The sequence below is a fragment of the Chaetodon trifascialis genome, chromosome 21, assembly GCF_039877785.1.
Source record: "Chaetodon trifascialis isolate fChaTrf1 chromosome 21, fChaTrf1.hap1, whole genome shotgun sequence".
NCBI classification, from domain to species: Eukaryota; Metazoa; Chordata; class Actinopteri; order Chaetodontiformes; family Chaetodontidae; genus Chaetodon; species Chaetodon trifascialis.
In genome coordinates, this window is record NC_092076.1 from 14,336,060 (window position 1) to 14,357,641 (window position 21,582).

Genomic DNA, 21,582 nt, shown 5'->3' on the forward strand with positions numbered 1-21,582 from the left:
AAATGACCCTATTTTGCTTAATGATTCATTATTATATGGTAATTAATTTAATAAATCTTCAGCCACAGGGTAATTAAGTCGTTAACATGCGTCATTATGGCCATCTGGGTGAAGCTGGGTGTTGAAATGTACCGCTCTTCCTCCTTATTATAACCCCGTGCGACCGCACGTCTTACTTGTTGTAGTGTCCTTGAGCAAGCCTTAAATTCGCAACCCATAGGTGCAAACCCATGCTCACTCTGTTATTACAACAAAGGAGAAATGAGGATGTAGTACCGCCGCAGTCCGCACTGATGCGTGCAGATAAGATGCGGCATTGATGGGACAGACACTGTGAGAAGAAGTGGTTTATGAAATGCGCAGAGCAGACACTACGCTTCTGAATATGCACCCATGACTGTCGGCTGTCCCTAATTTAACTCCGAGCGATGTAATTGGCGATGGTGGATTTGTTTACCATATTTGGCAAGATAGTGACACAGCGCGCCTGGGAATTGGACGAGCGCGGCCGTCATTCACAAAAGTCTGCCTCCTGGAGCTTTACAAACAAAGCGCGTGCTCACGGGAGTTGTAGTCCAAAACAAACCCTTTCTGCGATCACTCGAGTAGGGATTTACCTCATCTTCGGTGATATCGATGCCATACCTGTACCATAATTCAAAATACACTTACTATGACAAGCAATTCTCGTTTAACGTCAATTTAAGTATCAAAATAAACCTCTATCTGACGGTTAAAGCAAAGCCGATCCGGGACCCTCCGCTTGCAGCATACAAATCCCACTGGCGATGCTCTCAGTTGATTGGCTGCGTCCTTCTGTCAATCACGCAATGCTCCTTCCACTACCGCTCCTACAGTAAATATTTGTGTTTGCTCAACCGGCTGTAATGGTGGACGACTGAGGCAGGGAAACGGAATACAACTAGAGCGAAGGAAGAGAGGAAAACGGTCGAAAGTCTGTTTCAGAGCCAGTCGCCGCGAGTAGGACACGGGCTTCGTCGAAAATGGATGAACTCAAACATCAAGTCATGATTAACCAGTTCGTCCTGACGGCGGGTTGTGCGGCAGACCAGGCGAAGCAGCTTTTGCAAGCGGCACATTGGCAGTTCGAGGTAAAAGAATAACTAGAAAACAAAACAAAAACGAAAAGGCTTTTGCGCGAGACCCGGCGGGGTAACGTTAGCCACACGGCTAATGTTTATGTCTGCCGACCGTTAGTTTTCCCCGGAGCCCGTCTCTGTGCCTCTCGGCACTTTTCAGGCTCTTGAAATTCAACACAAAACAAAGCGTCAGTGTTAGCTAGCTGTCCGCTTTACGTCTCCAACAGTCGGCCCACTTTCAAACCAGAACTTTTGTGTGTATTTAAAGTCCATATCTGTGCTTTAGCCAAACTAAATCTGTAGGGAATACACAGTGGGGCAAAGCGTACAGCTAGCACATCCAATTAGACTTTACTCTAGATTAAATACTATAATCCGACACATGACAGCAGTATACAGGCGAGGCCAACGAGTGCGATTACGCAATAAAGATGACCGCCGTGTTGTATCGACCAGCCTACTAAAGAGTAGTTTTAATTGTTTAGTCTGCGGTGAACCGATTTCAGATATAGCTTGTACATTTTTTCTTCGCCGCAAGCTCGTAGTGTTTGGGTTTGCGTTCAATCAACATAGAAAAAAGCGACGTCTCGGACGAATCTTCGCCTCCAGCTATTTTTAGTGTCCTTCTCTGAAGCACAAAATAGTGCCACCAATTGTCATTCATTTCCTGTGTGTTTTTGTTTTATTCTAGACTGCCCTCAGTGCCTTTTTTCAAGAAACAAATATTCCATATGGCCATCATCATCAAATGGTGAGTGCGAGAAAGAGGGTGGTGATCATAATATTACTTTTCGAAATATTTACTGTTCTGTTTATCAAACTATAACAAGATTCGTGCTAGTATATCTTTAAGGCCGCTGTGCTGTTTTGGGTGGGATGGGGGGGAGGGCAATAAACAGCCCTTATAGGCCAAGAGGGATGATGTTGTACTAACAATAACAAAGCACATGTCGGCCATGTTGTGAGCTTCCAGAAATAAACACACAGGCAGGCATGCAGCCGCAGCAGCCACACTGAGGGAGAGAGCGTGTGTGTTTGGGAGGAAGAGGGAGCGAGGAAGATAGATGTAGATCTATGAAGGACCTCATTTTTCATACTATCAGTCGAGGTGCGTGATGGCAGGAAGGGCTCCTCAGTGTCTGAGTAAGACAGAAAGTCTCTTTCCAGGAAGAGGACAGCTGCCTTGCATAAATAGACCCTCATGCAGTTGCATTTGCTTTGGGTAATTCGACTGTTTTGCACCCATTGGGTTGCTGCTGCCCTCAACACACAAATCAGAGTGGAGTAAACTGGAAGGCGTTAGGGCTGTAGGAGACTCCGCACATGGCACACACAGAGGTTGAGCATTATGAAACACTAGCAGTATTTGGGCTTTTAGCAGCAGCCCACTTTGGCAGCACACAAGCCTTTGTTTGCAGCCGCATGCATGGCAGCATCCAGCAACAGCTGCCCTCTGGAAGAAGCTGATGTGGATGTGCTGTGGACAAAACTGTTGATCGTTTTTAAGCTCGTGCTCTGTTTGCGTGGTAAAGACCATCATCAAACTGTGAAACGTTTTAGCGTTGAATTTGTAAAGAAAAGGGAGAGCGACTGTGTGTGTGTGCATGTATAGCCTCAAGAGTAGTGCGGTATCACCAGTCAGCATACAAACGGTTCACACCGAGCTGAATCATGTTTATCACAGCTTTATTGTGAGAAAGAAAGCCAAGATGTCCTTAATCGTCTGATCAGTAAATAAGAGCACCTCAGTCCTCTATATTGCTCTGGAAACGTGTCACTTAAATTTAGAGAGTAAACAATTTGCAAAGAGGTGTCCTGTTCTGTCTGCCAAGCAGGGCTGAGCTTGATTGCTGCACACACCAGATAATAAAGTCAGACTGCAGAGCACCTACGTGTGTTTGTGGTGTTATTGTTTCAGGCATGCTCTTGCATAATCACAACTTCACGTTCCCTTTGTTGCATATGCCAGCATGTGCGTGTGTCTATGTCCTCACATACTTTGCATGCATGCATTTGTATTTGGTGCAAGCACAGAGTGAGTGTCTGTTTGTGCATGAGACACAACAGTACTACAGTAGGGCAGCGTGTCCAACCTTCCTGCAGCTTATCAGGCCACAGCATTCGTTGGTATACAAATCTAATCCACTTTGCTCTCGCTCTCACTCTTAATTCTCTCTCTCTCTCTCTCTCTCTCTCTCTCTCTCTCTCTCTCTCTCTCTCTCTCTCTCTCTCTCTCTCTCTCCCAGTCTCTCTAGAGTTTAGAGTAAATATGAAGAACATTTAGTTACATTTCTGTTGCACATGCTGTTGCGTTAATGTTTTGTGTTACAACACAAGCTGAACTCATCCTTGAGATTGCTATTTTGGCTAGAGGCCTCACCCCAGCCCCGATGGCCCCAACAGATAGCCTGTAGACTTCTTGGCAGCATGACAGTTTAGGATGTCATGTAGGTCAGTTAGTTTATGGATACTGTACAGTGAGCTGGTTTATGCTATTGTTTTTGAGACCCCGAAAGAATGTATGAGGCTGAATGTGATGTGCCAAATCGCTCTCCTATCTAAATTTGGCATCATGGGAGAGAGATTGTCTTGGATACTAAAGAGCTGTTGTTTAATATATACATTTGTGTGTCTAAGCAAAGCAATTTGTATCGGTCAGTAGGTTAGCATTGAAATTGTAAACCATGTCTGATTTTGTTTACATGCGCTTTGCAAATGCTTGTGCGGCAGAGGTTTATATCCTGTATCGAATATCAAGTAGTGAGGTGAGTTAGCCTACTCATCAGTACAGTCTTGCATAATACTGTGAATGGTGGGGGATTTAGCTAAAGCTCCTGTCATTATTATTTCCTTTTACAAGCAATCCCAGGCCCAGAGGAGTGCCTGTGCTTTGGCACATGATGTAAAAGAGCTCTGTACAGGCACACATTTAAGTCTCTGCTTGTTGTTGTGTGCTTGTGTGTATGTAGTCTGTTTCAGTGAGAACCACAGTGTGCAGCCACACGATGGATCTTGAACAGATTCTCCATTTGTCTTTGTGTTCAGCAAATCATATATGTATGTTCTGCGATGGACACCCAGGCCCTAAATTCACTCTAACCCCTCCCAGTCTAGTCCCAGTCTTCTCTACACACACCCTGCCTTTACAAACACTGCCACCGCAACACATTCCTACAGGATGCAATGCTCACACCGGCCCAAAATGAACCCTTTCAGAGCGGAGGGGGCCAGTCTTAAGTTTATACACTCTCGCTCCTCTTACCTCCCTCCTTTGAAGCTCTGGCTTTTTCCATTTATAAATGCTTTCAATACATGTTGTAGGGATGTCTCAAGCTCAGTTTTACGTATTTGTTAAATGAATTATGTAAAGTCTCTATTTGGTATGCTAGCTTTCAAAAATGCTCTTCAACATATTCATGGTAACCTCAGTGCACAATAATAATTAATATAAAATTTCTTCTTCACATGAGCAACTTTAGCAAGTATTTCTTCAGACATGGTTTTGGGGTGATCTGTTCTGGACAGCGTAACAGATGTCTGTCTTTGAGTTGCTCATTGTATGTCAGTGAATTTCAATGGAAAATGCTGAAGCCTAACTGCATGTTCGCACCAATATCAGTGTTGCCATGATTAATATCTCTCCATGTGGGACACATACAGCCCCCGTAAAGTGAATGAATGAATCCTCATGTGACCACAGAGGAGGAAGTAGCCCAGCTGGATGATTCCACTGTTGTCTGGGAACATGTGACCCCATCATGTGACTAAGCTGGGAAACTAACTTAGCCACAAAGCCTACTTCACATGTGTGCAATTTCTGCCAGCGTCATGGTTATTGAAACAGAATGCAGAGAGAGGTCTGCATGTAGCAGCCCTGCATTGAAATCAAGAGCTGGATGTTGAAAAGCGTGCTGTCTTTAGTAGGTCAGGCTAATAAAAATAATCTCCTCAAGAAATATTTCACATTCTCCCTTTCCTCGTGAATCATATCTGCACCTTTACAGTATATCAAGATCCAGCTCTAGACAACAGAGTGGCTTCCTAACTTTGCCTGGGGCCAAGAACTATGAAATAACACTATAATAATATAGATAGACATATAGAGAGAGTTTAAACTGCCAACAGGTAAGGGTTTTCTCTTTTTTTTTTTTTTGCTTTAACTTATCGTTATGAAGTAATTATTGATTGGCTATAGAATAATGACACAGTCAGCTTTTAAATTGGTTCCCTGTGAGCCTCACTTTCTCTGTATGACTGACTATGTTTGGGGAATGCCTGAAATGTTGTCTGACTCCCTTTTAAATCAGAGGTCTTAGCGAAATCCTGAAGACATGAAGTCTTTCTAAACTGACAGCAAAAAATGAGGTTGATACAACTACAGGCATATTGGCGCTATCTTGAAAAGTTCTTTTATTGTGTAAAGTAGGTTCTCTCAAAGTTCGGCAGACCGTTGTCCGCACTTAAAGCGAATGGCAAGTCAGTCCAGACCCAGTTCATAACTCAGTGATGGTTAACTGGCGGCCCGTGGGCCACATCCATCTCACATATATTAATGAATTCAGAAAATGTGTGCATTTAATGTCACTCACAGGTGGAAGAAGTCCAATCCGTCTTAACAGCGACTGTTCATTAGCTTGCCAACCTGGTCAACAAGCCAAAAAGTCTGTTTATTTGAAAGTCCGGCCCCCACAGTGTCTGCTTAGAAAAAGGTTGGTCCTTGAACAAATGTAGCTACCGTTTCATGTTATGAAGAAGCTACAATACATTATGAAGTGTAACATTTTCTATATTGAAGTAGATTCTCTGTCGCACAGTAAGTTGTCAGTGACATTGAATACAGTGTAGCTGGAGATCATTCACAGCAGATGTTAAGATGTGATTTTAATGTGGCTTACTTCCCTATCATTGACATTGTTGTCATGGCAATGTGAACTGCTGTAGAGAGTGCTGTGTGTTGTTGCTGCTGAGTTCACATATTAACATTACACCAGAGAATTTGCTATCAGCTCTTAAATCGCAGATACAGAATGTGCCTCCTTTTGTCTCATGCACAATTTCTGCAGCTAGTGTAAGTGCAGTTGTAAGAATATGTCAGAGTCAGAAATTAATATGGACTTCCTGTCTTAGCCTTGTCTGCCTCAGTTTTGCATTGTGGATGTGGATCTCTGGTTCTGTGGATCTGTCCTTCCCATTTCCTTATTTCGTAAATGAGCATAGTAGTTAAATAAAAGAAGAAAGTCATTTTTAACTCTTGCCTCCCACTGTAGAGCACATTCCAGCCTGGTCTACATTCTGCAACCACCAGAGTCATGACTAAACAGCTCCATGTTTTGAACAGTCACTTTTTTTATAGTGCTGTAATCATTGTTCTTCAGTGGCATCACGCAGAAAGCGAATGAAACTAGGATTTTATGAAGGGCAACGTTCAGCGCCAGCTGACCCGGCGCATTGACGTAGCAGAATAGTATGGGGCACAGCAGAGCAGTGATAAAGGTGGGCGTGATGTTGTTTAAAGGCCGTTTCCTGGCAATATAAACACACAGTAGAGGAAAGGAGGTGTGTGTGTGTGTGTGTGTGTGTGTGTGTGTGTGTGTGTGTGTGTGTGTGTGTGTGTGTGTGTGTGTGTGTGTGTGTGTGTGTGTGTGTGTGTGTGTGTGTGTGTGAGGGGGTGTTTCTGGTAACTACAAACATTTGGTTTTGGTGTCCGGGTGTGGCTTCAAAAAGGATTTTTAGAAATCCTAACTTTTCTCATCCATGTAAGATCTCATCTCACTGAGATTTGAAGTGTGTGGTGTGCCCATGCAGAGGAGCAGAGGTGTAATTACCTTCATAAATCACAATGTCACAACATGGACGGCTGTCTGCTGCTATTTCTCTCTCTGTCTTAACCTCTATCCATTTATCATCACACTGCAAGAAACGGAGGGACGCTAACTGAAACATATAAAGTATATTTCTATTGTTTTTTTGTTTTTTTTTGACATTGCAGTGAGGAATCAATGAAAACAAGCATGGAAGGGTGTTTGGCAAGTGCTGAAGGTGAAATAGGCTAATAATAAGGCAGTGCCAGGTATTGTGGTAGAAGATACAATAACACAGAGCTCCTTTGTGTCTGTGCCAAGAAAGAAACAAGGTGTTCTCTGTCCAGCTGCAGACGTTACTTACAGAAGTGTATTAAATGCATTATGAGCTAAAATCCAGTTTATATTCTCCCATTGTTTGTGTATTTAAGCGTGATTTCGTGTGTGTGTGTGTGTGTGTGTGTGTGTGTGTGTGTGTGTGTGTGTGTGTGTGTGTGTGCATGCACTATAATCCCCTGGCTGGGCACACAGTAATGTGTCTCAGATTTCAATGTTAATCATTTCTAGATCTGTTAATGTTGTTAATGGTTATGCATGTATCTGTGCCTTGGTGTATGTATATATATATGTGTGTGTGTGTGTGTGTGTGTGTGTGTGTGTGTGGGCGTGTGTGCGTGTGTGTGTGTGTGTCCATCCCTATGTCTAACAGCCATGCCAAGCAGTCAGCCACATCTGAAGGGGCTTGGCCTGTGCTTTGCATGTTCCAGCGTGTTGCCCTGCATGTTTCCAGGAGCATGACTTCCCAGAACCCTAACCACACGCACAAAGGCATGTGCACAGCCGCGCACACACACATACACAGGAACTTTGGCTCAAGGGACTCTGGGAATGGGAATCCATGTGGGATGGCTGTGAGGACCAGATGTGTTTATGAGCAGTGGAGTTAGATTGGGTTTCACACTGATTCTAGGAGTCACTGAGTACACACACACACACACACACACACGCACACACACACACGCAGACACAGGGGTTAGGCGTATGGCTGAGGAAACACAAGCAGCACATGGGACCCTTGTCTGTTGCAAAAAGGGAGTGTTGTCACATTGCGTCTCCCTGGCCTGTTCTTTCAGAATAGCTGTAGCACTGCAGCAACCTGCAGCTACATAGTCCTCCATTCCTCTGCTGTCACCCTCCTTAGCCATGGCCATTACTTTTCTGATTTCCTGGTTCACATTGATGACCCTTGAGGTCTGCTCTTCATTTCATGCATTCGATCTATACGCACAGTGCAGTGCACTTCTGGGATTCCTGATCTGACACCCAACGGGCTCAATTAAAAAAAAAACAAAAAAAAACATCCTTTCCAAAATCACTCAGTTTTGTCAATGTGAAGTTGCAAAATTGAACAGAGATTGTCCAAGAAAGTAGCTGCCAATATCAGATTTAACCAAAATCAATTTAGTTTGTATACATTCACCTCCTCCACTACCGCCTTCCCAATTATCTGTTGTTTATCTTGAGGAGTCAATTTGTCTTTGTTGTCATCTGGGCTTCAATAAAGCATGGGCATGCTGCCGTCTCTGATTAATAACATAATTTGCTTATTGTGAAGGCAACACTGTGAAATGTTGATAAGAGTTTTCATAGAATAATAGTGTGCAGTGGTTCATACACTGAGAAGAAAACATAATATGTGGGTTGCCTGTGAGATGCTAGAAAAACTGAATTTGATCGACAGTGTGTGTGTGATGCTTTAAGAAAAAGGTCTTTTTGCTAAGTGAACCTCAGTGTTTACATCGTAAGCGTGTTTTGTTTTCCCTCGATGATGACCTTTGGCCTAGTTTCTGTTGCCAGACTGTTACCAGTCGACAGGCCAAACTCCTTTTTTCTAGATACGAGCGAGCTGCTGAACACTTATTGTGAGGCTGTTAGCCATTGTTGTGAGCAGTGCAGTGTGTGCAGCACACACACACTTCACTCCCACTTCTACAATCTTTTGTCAGCTCCTGCTTTCTTTCTTTTTCTTTCGGTTTCTGCTCTTTTTTGTCATTGCTTCTATCTATTTTGTTTTCCTTTCCCATTCTCCCTCCTGTATTTTTAAAGTGTCCACATGAAAACAGAGCACAGCCTGGCTATTGATTAACTGGGTCCCCTGTGAGCACAAATCCAACCATGTCCCTGTGTATATGTAACATTAACTCACACATAGACATCCACAGACTGAGGGCTCAGCTGCTGGAAGCTGGGTGAGACTGACGGAGCGAGGGGTCATGGGTGAAAAGGGGAGAGGACGGTCACTTGAAATGATCAGCAGCACCTGTCAACCTCCTTTATTTAGTTTTGGAAAGAAACACCTAATTTTGGCATTTAGCCACTCCCATGAAACCTTGAGTGTCAGCACCTGTTGCTCTGCAATGTGATGGGACTATTAAAACACAGACAGTGTTGCTAGTCTTGTTTAGAAGTAGGTCTGGTTTACATGTGTAAATGAATGGCAGCTTGAAGAGGATGTTAACAAACAGATGGATGAAGGTGCTGCTGTTTAGTTTTTCACAGAAATGCACACACAATGAATCAATTATGTATATGTCAGATTTATTAAGCACTCATTATCCTCATGGTTAGCATAGTTGGCATACTTTTTAGTAGGTCATGGTTGCATTGTATCCAACTGCAGAGCTGCAGCTCCAAAACAAAAAAAAGGAAATGCTAGGCTATTACACACGCTATAAGAACTCGCCTATTTAAACATTTAACAGGCAGGATCACGCACAGTTAATGCAGCAATGGTCTGCCTGCCCTCTCTCCTTTGTCTTCCCTCTGTTTTATTGAGGATGTCACTGCCAGATTGCAAGTAAATCAGGCGTTGGATGTAGCATGGACCCACACGTTGCTTGTTTATTGGACAGAGTTATGGTAAACTGCCATCTGTTGAGGTTACATATTTGGTAAGCATGTTGTCAAAACATCCAGTTCCAGTTCCTGTAACGTTAACAAAACACAATGAACGTGTCTGCTCTCGTTGGCAGTAATTTGATATATTGAGGAGGCATTTCATATCATCTGGAGGCTGAGTTTGACCTCCGTTTATCTTGTTAATCTTGGCTTGGTCAACATTCATCCTTTATTTTTCTTTCCTTTTCATGTCCGTTGGTCAGATTGCATTATCAGGTCTAACATACTGCATTGTAGCACTCTTCCAAGTGGACAGAGACCTGCATTTTCAGTGTTGCCAGGTTTGAATGGCATTGTTCTCACATGCCCAAATAAACCAAACAAAGGGAATGAATGTTTGAAAAAGCATATAAAGTGCTCCGAACATGCACGACACGAATGCACCCAAGACTAGTCCAGACCTGATGCTGGTGAAACATAAAAGCATCCTCCCACACATGCAGTTAAAAGAGGTGCAGTCAACAGTTTGTATCTCCTTTCCATGTCTTGCTACTCTTCTCAGCCTCAAGTGATTGAGAAACTCCATGTTCTTTTTCAGTGTTGTACAGCTTTACACTCCTGAACTGCCCATTAATAGTTGGATTAAGTTTAAATGTTTTTTTTGACTTTGTCCAATGTTATGAGGTCAGTTCCAATAACATTGCTTGAAGACAGCATCAACATTGAGTAAAATGCTCCCAGAGCTAAGGGTTATAATGTGAAGCTGTGATACCAGGGATCCCACACAGTTATCCTCTAGTAATAGGAAAAACATTTTGCCTCATCATAAGAATAGATTATATTAAACAACGAACAAAATACAAAATCCTCCAATGTATTCTATTTTAACCGTGTTAAAATAATGGCAGATAGCAGCAAACTGCCTGGGAGGATGTGGAAAAGGTAGGCCTTATTTAATTATATGTAACTAAACTTTTTAGGCTGAGCACAACACCATATATGGCCTCTGGGTTCAACTAATTACCAAATAAAGATTTTGAAGTGTGCACACATGGTGGCCTAGCCCCAGCAGCAAAGCAATCAAGGCAGACACCTCGTCTTGTTATTGCTGTTGTACACAATGTGTTATTTTGCAAGAGACTTGCTGTAGTAAGGAAACATTTTCTGACAGCTTTGTTCAGATACTGTACGCATACATCTCACTGAACAGCAAGTTCAATGTTATAATCCAGTCAGAATGTCCTAGTGCCGTCCTGTTAAGACTTTGGGCCTGTGGACTGCGATGTCGAGCCACATGCCTCACTGTGATTCTCGTGTCTCACAGATCTCACAGCACAGTTTGCTGCAAGTGCTGACAAAGAGTGTGTGAACTGTATGCAACAAGCCGCAGACTGGAGGGAGAGGGAGAAGAGGAGTGGGAAGTGAGAGAACGATAGAGAAGGGAGAGAAAACCGACACGTCATAGGTTCATATTAATGTTCACAGCAGAGGGAAAGATGGAGAAAACAAAGTTGGGTTAGTGTTTTTTGGAAATTGTGACGAATTAAATCAAAGTATTGTGGTGGGTTGGACCAGATTTGGTTTGGAAATTGTGAAATATTAATATATTAAAAAATCTGTGTCAAACATATACATATCCTCTGTCAAACCGATATGTTGAGGTGCTTTTGTGTGTATATACATACAGACATGATACATACATGCATGTAAATGCAAAACAAATTCACTTAAAAAAAGAAAAGGTTAATAAATGTATGTGTGATGCACACACATATTAATTGTTTAAAGTTCCTCTCTTGGCAACCCATTAAAATTGCTTATTTAGAAGCTTTTTCCATGAAAATCCCTTCATGCCTTAAAATGGCTTAGCTGTAACTCTACACCTTCGCCTGCATTTAGTATACAGCCATCTATGAATATGCAAATACCCCACACCTCTATCTCCACCCACCCCCTCGCCGCTCGCCTGCAGCTCGAGCATACCTGCTCACCTTCGACTCTCCTCATCAAACACACAAACGCCTTGCCGGAAAACTTCTCCCTCATGCCATATGCACTTGGATTACCTAGCCTTATCTTGCTATGCCTATAGTAGGAGCTTTAGAGATTTTTTTATGACATGCGTCCTTTGAGAACAACCACAAAGTCATGACATTTTCTGTCAGAATTATCGTAATGAGTATAGCCATCATTCCTCATCTTAAAATGTCATGTCAGCATTCAACATGAGTCACCATGTAAGTTGGCAGGCTAACGTTGGCTAACATTATCTAGCATTCTGCAGATTTGTTTGGACACTGTCAACAGATAAAACTCAAGAGTAATAAACTCAGCAGTTGACTAACACGTTTGATTGTACTCCCTCTGAAGAACACTATCAAGCTTCAGTATATGTTTTATGGCCAAATCCATCTGTGTTTGTGTAAAAATTTCAAAGCAGTTCTCTGGAAACAGCAATTGGAAACAGAACACGTCTCTGCCATTGTTTTGAAAATAGTGAAACTTGGCATGCAGAATACAGATTCATAGCCACACCTGGCTCACCCGGCAAGTCGACAGTCATTGGTTCAGTTCCAAGGTGGAAATGCTCAGCAAGGGCATGGACTACTCGCACATGGTATGCCTTGTAGCATATGTAAAAAAAAAAAAAAAAATCATGTGGACATAATAACAAGGTTAAAAACTTTATTAAACTTTAACTTTATTCGAGCAAGCCACAAAAATATGTTTTTAAACACATTTGGATGTTGTTACATTTATATACAAACTCCAAAACCTGCATTGAACTTCACTGCATTTGTGCGTAGGTTTTTTTGAGACTCCCCTGCTGTAACTTGACTTGAATGATGAATGCAGGAATTATCTGTAGCCCACCAGATGACGCCCTCCGCTTCAGCCAATCACATGAGCGTACATTGAAGGGTTTCATTTAATGTGGTCACAGAATCTGCTCAGTCTGCAAACATGTATTAGAACACAAAGAAAGTTTCATCCATTAGCTAGCTAGCTAGGTTTTCTATCAACATTATATATGTAGCTAACTTGTTAGCTAACACAAGTGGTAAATGCCACACCGCTAACAAGCATTCATAACTGAAACATATTTAATTATGCACAAGACGAGAGTACGACACACCAGTGGAGAGCAGCCACCAGGCACCATGTTGAGGTTGACCTGTGGGTAGATGTAACGTTACGTGACTACAATGATACCCTCAAATTTACGCCTACGTGGTTGGTTAAAACTGAAGGAGCCATCTGGTTGGCTGAAAATAATTCTCTACATTTGTGAATGGTAGAGTGTCAAACAATCTACCTACAAAAGCAGTGAAGTTCATTCATGACAAGCAGTTTGTAAATGCAGTGTGTGTGTTTATTTGCTTTGTAACCAAGTTACTGGAAAGACGCAGATCACGTTTCATGCATTGCAAAGAAAAAACAAAGAAAGAAAGAAAGAAAAGTGCTCATGATGTCTGTGACAGCTGGGCGGAAACATCTGGAGAGATTGAAAAGAGATGAATGTGGCTGTGTGGTGTGAGGTAGAAGCACCGAGGTAAATGTTACACAGAGGAGGGCGGCTGGGGTCACGAGACGTAACTGGACCCTCAACACAAGTATGCAGGAGGATAGAAAGCAGCCCCTTTCAGCCTGGCTCATACACACACTTGATATGTTTGAGGAATGTGGTCGGTCAGAATGGAAATAACTCCAGCTCATCTGTGTTTGTGGACAAACACACACGTATGTACACAAATGGAAGAGTGTTTAAGGCTTGTGGAGCCCGACCGCAGGCCCGGGCCCGGCATGTTTAGTTTGGTCGCTGCCCGTCAACCATGCGTTCCTCATGCCGAGCTCAGCAAACAGACTTGAAGAGAAGATGGACAGGGCCGGGCCGCTGCGACCACAGAGCCAGTCCTGCTCAGCCCTGTCCCGCCAACAAGGAGATCTGTGCTGCTTCCTCATAACAACCGTCCCCATGGCAACCCCTCTCTGTTGGCTCTGTTTTGAACACAAACTCGCTCTGGCTGCCTGTAATTCCCCCTGTCTCTCCATCTGTATATCTAGAATGAATGGCTCGACCTCCCTGCTGTAACGCACTTTCTGCTTGTTCTGCTACGTGTGTGCTGATGATTTTAGGAGTCACTGAGTGACTCCTGAGTGGACACGCACACACATTCTGTCATACTGAAGGTCCTCACTTTGATAGGACAACAGCTTTAAACATCCGCTTGTGTTTCAAGGTACACAGTTTTGACTTTGTTAACATGAGCAGCATGAAAGTGAATGCGCTGTTTGAGTGGGAGTTGATCTTGGTGGTGCTATTTTAACTAGCCAACAAGGCCTACAGACAGTCGAACTCCGGTGATAGACAAGTTTATGCAGCACTTAAACTCCCAATGTGTGTATTTACTGTATGTTTTTTGGTGTCACAAGAGCTCACGAAGAAATAACTGATTACACGGATTATTAGTATCATTAGAATGCAAATGGACCACATGTTATGAAGAATGAGTGTAATAGGTAGAGACAGGACAAAAAGGAGGCGTCTTATAAAGTAATGACACGGGGTATGTTGTCACAAGCTTAACAAACTGAAAAAGTACACGGAGCAGGATGCAAGCACAACACTTTAACAGCTTTTGGCCTATTAATCAGGGAAAATACCCTTGCTGACATGCATGGATACTCATCAAATGATTTGCATTAATATATACATGACTTGTAAGGATAAATTATGAGATCACTTCCTGAACAGATTTCACAGTCAGCAGATGTTTTATTAGTAGTTTAGCTTTTGAAATCGTGCTAAAATCTAGCAGCAGCACAGAAGGCTGGTGGTGGTTCCATTTGGTTCAACACCACAAAGACACTGCTCCAGGGTTTGACTGGAAGCCGAGACCACCCTTTTTTGGAGATCATGGCCCGCTTGTTTCGTTCCACATCTGAATGTGATTGCTGCCGTCACAGGGGGGTGGCCCTCCCAGTTTTGAAACAGTTTCTCCAAAGAGCTAGGTGTGAATATACCCTGACTGTCCCTAACTTACAAGTACCCTCACTAAATTTCCCCATTTTTGCTGTAGTCAATCTATCATTAGGCCACAGCTTACACTTTATCGGTTTAGATTTACAACGTGCCTCACCAAATGGACAGTTGTAGAATAATATGCATGCCTTTTGACAAGTCTCCAGTAATCAGTGCTGCTTTCTTCTATATCAAATAGCCCATTTCATAACGGGGCTGCACATATCTTCCAGTGAGCCTCACGTGGTTCTCTTTCCACATCACTTGTATGTGATGCAACTGCAGACCCTCTGTCGGCACTATTCTCATCAACACATTTGTGGGTGTATGTATATTTGTATGTTCGCAGTGTGCACGCAGGTAGTGATTCTCAGATGAAATATTAACCCTCTTGCTGTGGCCCATGTGCCCCGTCAGTTGTCCAAGAGCCAGTTGGATTTGAACCTCAGTCTCCCTGCACGGGTCTCAGCAGCTCCTGCAGTATTTTTCTGTCCTTGCCTCAGTCATCCAGAGTTAATCTGCTACTAGGCTGATTAATGCGCACAGTGAGAAGACGCACAGTAACCTGCTTCATCAGTATGCACCACCAGAGCAACAGTTTTAAGCTCCGTCGGAAGCTGAAGTTTTTACCTCTGGTTGCGTTTGCTTTGTAACAGCTCATGTGATATATATATTCCGTATTTGTGTCTCATTTGTTTGGGAGTGGAAGATCTGGTGTTTCTTTTGATATGTGTGTGTGGCTCATCAGTAAATGCATGCTGACAGGTCTGAGCTACGTAGAAACTTTGATCAGTGAGAAAGTGTCTGATGAGCAGTCAGATCCACGCTCAGACAGCCTGGCAGAGAAAGACAGCCGCTGTGTCTTTGGACCAGATCCTATTCCCCGTGGGTCGATACTGTCTGCATCTCTGACTCCGTCCAAGGTCCCCTGCAAAGACACGCACACATGCCAACACAGAGAGGTGTGTTGTGTTATTCTCTGAGTGGAGGAGTGTGAGGTGGGCAGTTGTGAGACGCTAACATGGTGTTTGAGGTTGGTTTTGTCGTCCGCCTCCCTCTCCCATCTCTCTTGTTTGAATGTGCTGCTAAACAAGAAGCAAAAATAGATGTGTATAAGTGAAAAGTCTTTTAGCTGACTGCAGGTGTATATTTATACCAGCTCATCTGTGTATGAGTTTATAGATGAGTAAGTCTGATGCAAAGGTCTCAGTGGACAGCCTGAAAGGTCATGTGTCAGCAGTTTTGTGTAACTTTCCCCGACAGTGTGCAAGGCAGCAGGAGGCCTCGTTTATTGTTTTCTTGGGGAGTGCAAGTCACACAGACCCTTAACTGATCATGAGGTTTAACGAATCCAGTCCAGTAGCTTCCACGGCCAAGAACAGGAAGGATCGCAGAGGTCACTTCAGCATTCCAGGGTGTCTCTTTACTGCAGGAAACGGCCTCAGAGACATGAGCCAGCGTTTCCTGTCAGAGAGCACACACTCGCCTTTCATAACAGCGTGCCAATCTGAGAACCTCTAACTCGGCATGGCCCCAGACTGTACATTCACGGGGCTAACCTGCAAGCCGCAGCACTTTTGGGGGGCAAAGTGGTCCGATTACACCCTCAAGGGAGGAGCGGTGTTCCTGTCACCCCTGTTGTTTTTCTGAAGGCTGCTTCGGCGCGAAGGCGGCATCCTGAGCATCCTGGGTGATTGAGCCAAGGGTAGATTAGATACCTCGGGTCAGCCTGAGTTTTACTTGTCAGTGAGGGGAATGTTGTTTTCCACCATTCTTTCCTCTTTTCAGCACGTTAACATTCTCCATCCAATATTCATGTGTGACTGCAGCTGCTGTTCCCCATAGTTGATTCATGGATTCTGTGACTCTCAATTCCAGAAAATCCCCCCCCCCCCAAACAAATGACCAATCATTTGACCTGAATCTGTTGCAAAGACAAAGTTCTATCTTTGAAGATGACTCAGGGAGATTTTAAGGGCATAATAGCCAAAAATACATTTGATTTCCTTTGAATCCAAGCATGCATTGCATCACGTCACCTGTACTTGAATCACAAGTAAATTCCATTTTATATAATCCTAATCCTGGGAGTTGCCGAGCTGTTTTCTTCCATTGATGAAGCCTGGTGATTTAGGGTTATTTTGTCATGTAGGTGCCTGCCCTGTTAGCCTCTCAGCCCAGGCTCTTATTTTTAGATGACAAGCCTCCTGGCTAAATGTGGCTCCACCTCTGCTTCCCTATGGAACGCAGCAGGTTGTTGTTTTCCTGGTCACACATGGACGGGGAGGCAGAGGAGGAAGCAGGCGAAAATGACGATGACGACGAAGGCTTATTATTTCTGAGTAGCCAAACATGTTGTTCACATGGCGTGTTAACTGCAAGGTGGTAGGTTCACTGTTGTTTTTGGCACACGCATGTATTGTGTGTGCTCAGGGTGCGCCACTAAAGGAACTCCTGGCAGCAGAACAATAACAGTGCTGCCACAAAGAAGGGTCGGAGCAGGTTAGAGCACAGGGAGATGTATTGAGGCCAAAGACTTTGGTGTGTGTGTGTGTGTGTGTGTGTGTGTGTGTGTGTGTGTGTGTGTGTGTGTGTGTGTGTGTGTGTGTGTGTGTGTGTGTGTGTGTGTGTGTGTGTGTGTGTGTGTGTGTGTGTGTGTGTGTGTGTGTGTGTGTGTGCTCGCTTGTCGATGTGTGTGTCCACTAAGCAATATGAGCTGTTCCTCAGTCTTAGCAGGTTTATCTAGTCTGCTAAATCAGATTGGATGCCATATTACAGTTGAAACAGGAAGTAGATGTAAACAAAGGCCTGTAATGTCATCAGTAGGACCCTCTGGGGAGGCACAGAGACTGGGATTCCCCTAACTTTCCCTTCAGTTATACAGAACAGTTTGCTTCTTCCCCTAATTTCTCCTACAGGGGATTAATAAAAGTCTTATTTTATCTTAACATTTTGACATGTACTCCATAATGTATTCCTGAAGTAATACTGCTTGTTGGCACAACATGATGTTTTCTGAGCAATATCAGAATTTGTTGTTCTGTGGCAATACAAGAGCAAAAAGCTCTTTACAGCTTCACTATTTTACAGTGAAGGTCAGCAGTCATACTGGGAGAAATCCTTTATACAAGATGAAAAGATACCAAGTTCTCCTCTGATGGCAGTCTCAATAAAGTAGAGTAGTTGAGGTGCAGCTATAAATATTTGCTCTGCCATCCTCCAAGTGCGCTCTGAGCCACAGCTAAAGGCAGCGAGTTCACTCCGTGGCAGCTACCAAAAGTCATTTTCATCATTGATTAATCTGCTGATTGTTTTCTCAGGTAATTAGTGAACCATGAAATAGAAATGAATTGTGAAAATTGGAACCAGCGAACGTTGGACATTTCTGTTTGATCAATGCCTTAAAGTTTATTGATTATCAAAATAAAGCCGTCCTATACAGAGTTTATATCTGTCAGTCTTCCTGTTCTGGACATGTATTCATTGTTCTCTTTGCCTCCTCATTGTCAGATGTGCACCCCAGCCAACACACCAGCGACGCCCCCCAACTTCCCGGACGCGTTGACCATGTTCTCCAGGCTGAAGGCGTCTGAGAGCTTCAACAGTGGCAGCGGCGGCAGTCCCATGGCCGCCTCCATGGCCACCTCACCCCCGCCCCCCCAGGTCGGCGGCTGGGGAGTCTCACCAAACATACCTAATGTGCCGCAGCCTCCACAGGGACTCTGGACTCAGGGGCAACCCCCCACGCAGCCTTGCCCTGCCTGGCCCACAGGAGTGAACCCCCACGCGGGCGCCGAGCAGAAGGCTAGTGTAGCGATGGAGGCCGAGAGATGAAGGGCAGCACGGGACTGAAAAGCCCCCTTCCAACCTAGGGAGCGAGGGAAAGGGGGGTGAGAGTAAAGCGGGGAGGGTGGGAGGTGATAATGGGGTAGAAATGGGTTTTGTTCTTTTTTCCCGAAAAGGATACGGAAAGAGACGGAAACTACGCAAACCAAGAAAAACTCAACGTGGACAATTTAAAACGAGGAGAAAAACCAATGCAAATATCAAAAATAGAAAGAAAAAAAAGATACGCACACACATAGTAATAAAAGAGCAACTGAAGTCTTTGTTAGTTTTTCCTAAGTAAATGCATAGATAAGAGAAATATTATTAAACTAAAAAACTGAAATTTAAAAAAAAAATTGTCACGCCCAAGGATTCTATGTGATGTTCAAGAACACTCGAGGCAGCAAACTTAATTTTTTTGTTTCGTTTTTCCCCCCCCCTCCATCGTTTCAGCCAGTGACTTTTTTTTTTCCACTGGCGTTCTGTGTTTCTGCAACTGTCTGTGCTGCATGAGGAGAGAGGGACTTGCAATGCAGTGTTTGAGATTGACTCAAAAATCAACGCGCACTTGAGTGTGAGTGTGTACGCATGTGAGCGGGTGATCAGTTTGTAATCAAAAATGTATACACACGCATATATATTCACACACACACACACACACACACACACACACACACACACACACACACACACACCAATACACACACAATAGCGTTTAGAGGAAACACCTCCATACTGTCATCCCCATCGTCAAAGGTGGGACTTTTCTTACCTCACCTGGTGGTCACCTGACTTCTTTCAGCCAATCAGGGATTCTTCTTAAACCAACCGTTGCCGCCGCCGCAGGACATGTTTTTAAAGGTTTTTTCTTAAAGGCAGCAGCCGCTCTGGTTTATGCTAACTGATCCTTGCTGCGATGGCTTTTCCTGGCAGTTTTAAACCTGGACTCAGACTACAGCTGTCCACTGTATACTTTTTTCTGGAGATTTGGGTTATTACAAGAAAAATGAGAAATCATGGTTTAATATAATATCGTTTATAAATGCTAATTGTTCTGTTTTTGTTGAGAGGTTAAGGGATGTGGCTTTGAAAATGGGTGGGACTTCAGGTTGATCCTTTTTTTTGAAAGAGTGAATGAAACGCAGCTAAAAATGGCTACAGATTAAAAAAAAAACACGACTACTCCATCTTTGTAAACAGAATTGCCACTTTGCATGATGTGTTCATAACGTGTAACATCTTTTGTAGCAAACATACATGAGGTTGAGATGTGGTTACGGGAGGCGTGTATCGTTCCTCCAACCTTCTTCAGATGAAACCACGCCCACTTTGTTCTCATGGAAACCTTGCTCACGCAGGTCCGGGGAAATATGGCGGCTACTTGGAAAATGTCGATATGGGGCACTAAATTTGATGGGTTTGCTGTTTATCAGACACAGATGAGACAAGAATTTGCTAGCTAGTATGCTAACCTGAATGCAGCCGGCTTAAAGGCCTTTAGTAATGTAAACTGATGAGCTGAACAGGAACACAGCCGTCAACACCTTCATCATATGGAGTGGGCGTGTTTTCATCTACAATAGGTTGAAAAGATGATAGACACCTGTGGGAGGGGTATGGAGGTAAAGATGAGGGTGGGGTGGTGGGTCTTACTCCCAAAGCTTCTAAAAATGCAATAGATGAGTGTTTCTCTGAAGAGCTAGAGTCAAATCAGCGGTGACTCACTGTTCAGGCAGAATTTAACAAAATGTCTTGTTTGATGTGAGGAACAAAGAGAAGAAAGTGGGTGTGGGGCAGCTTGGGGAAGCCCACCACAGGCTATTTGGGGACACTACAGACTACTTTCAAATATACAGTATATATATGCCCTCAGTACAGTGCTACAGAGGGGTTTTTACAACATTTAGGTCTCTAGTTTTTGACCGGTCCCTGGTCTATTGATACCGCTGAGGGACAGTTTAGGGACGACCCTGATGTATGGCAATATTTAAAATTTCAGGGTCTGCCCCTTTTTTTTTTAGTTTCTCCTGTTTGGATTATTTTTTCATTAGATAAAAGAAGAGAGAGTAAGAAGAGATATTTTGGATAACTGAGGGTCCTTTTTTAAAAAAGATCATTTGGAAAAGTATGGATATAATAATGAATAAATAAGCAACTTCCTTTTTATTATTTAGACTAAACTAATGTCTCAGTTCGTCCTGTTCCATGCTTCATACTTTATTTGGTTAAATCAGAGCGTTTCTGGGTGGGCCTGTTCCTAAATGGTTTCTCATGTATGTTTTCCCACTTGTATGACTGTATGAGACCATTCCCACAATATTTGTGGACTACCTGATAATTAACTTATCATTTTTGTGAACCTAAATAAATATTGTATGTCAACCTAAGCAGCACTGCAGTGTGTGACTATTGGCTGTACAGTTCAATGAATGTGAAGTTTTTCAAAAGAAAGGGCCTCTTGATCAAGATGTATATTTATCTGTGTGTGTGTGTGTGTGTGTGTGTGTGTGTGTGTGTGTGTGTGTGTGTGTGTGTGTGTGTGTGTGTGTGTGTGACTCCAGAGCAGTGTGTTAAATAATGACAGTGGGAAGATGGATGCATCATAATCTCATGCTTGGCTTCCTCTCAGCCAGGCGGATTTAATACAGTCACCCAGCCAGACTACAAAGTCACAAACCTCTCTGTCTTTTTCCGCTTCTCCCTCTCTGAGAACTAAGACATCTGTCTGATGTTTTGGAGCGAGGAGGCCCAGAGATGAAAGCCAGAATGGAGGAGAGAAGAGGAGAGGAAAGCTTTTGAAAGAGGGAGTCCAGCTCTGCGGTCGATGTCCATCGTCGCCCTCCCAAATCTACGGCTCTGTAGATGTAAACACAAACACCAGCTGTCTACACGCGCACCATTGCCATACATAAACACCCACACCACACATGCC

At 43.5% G+C, this 21,582-nt stretch overlaps 1 protein-coding gene across 1 annotated transcript; it reads left to right on the forward strand.

Annotated features, from left to right (window-relative positions):
• Positions 1-810: 810 nt before the first annotated feature.
• On the forward strand, positions 811-21,035 carry ubald1a (UBA-like domain containing 1a). Its single transcript, XM_070990081.1, has 3 exons — positions 811-1,112; positions 1,792-1,851; positions 18,333-21,035. Exons 1-3 carry the CDS (start codon positions 1,005-1,007, stop codon positions 18,654-18,656), a joined length of 492 nt encoding a protein of 163 aa, XP_070846182.1. The 5' UTR covers positions 811-1,004; the 3' UTR covers positions 18,657-21,035.
• Positions 21,036-21,582: the final 547 nt, after the last annotated feature.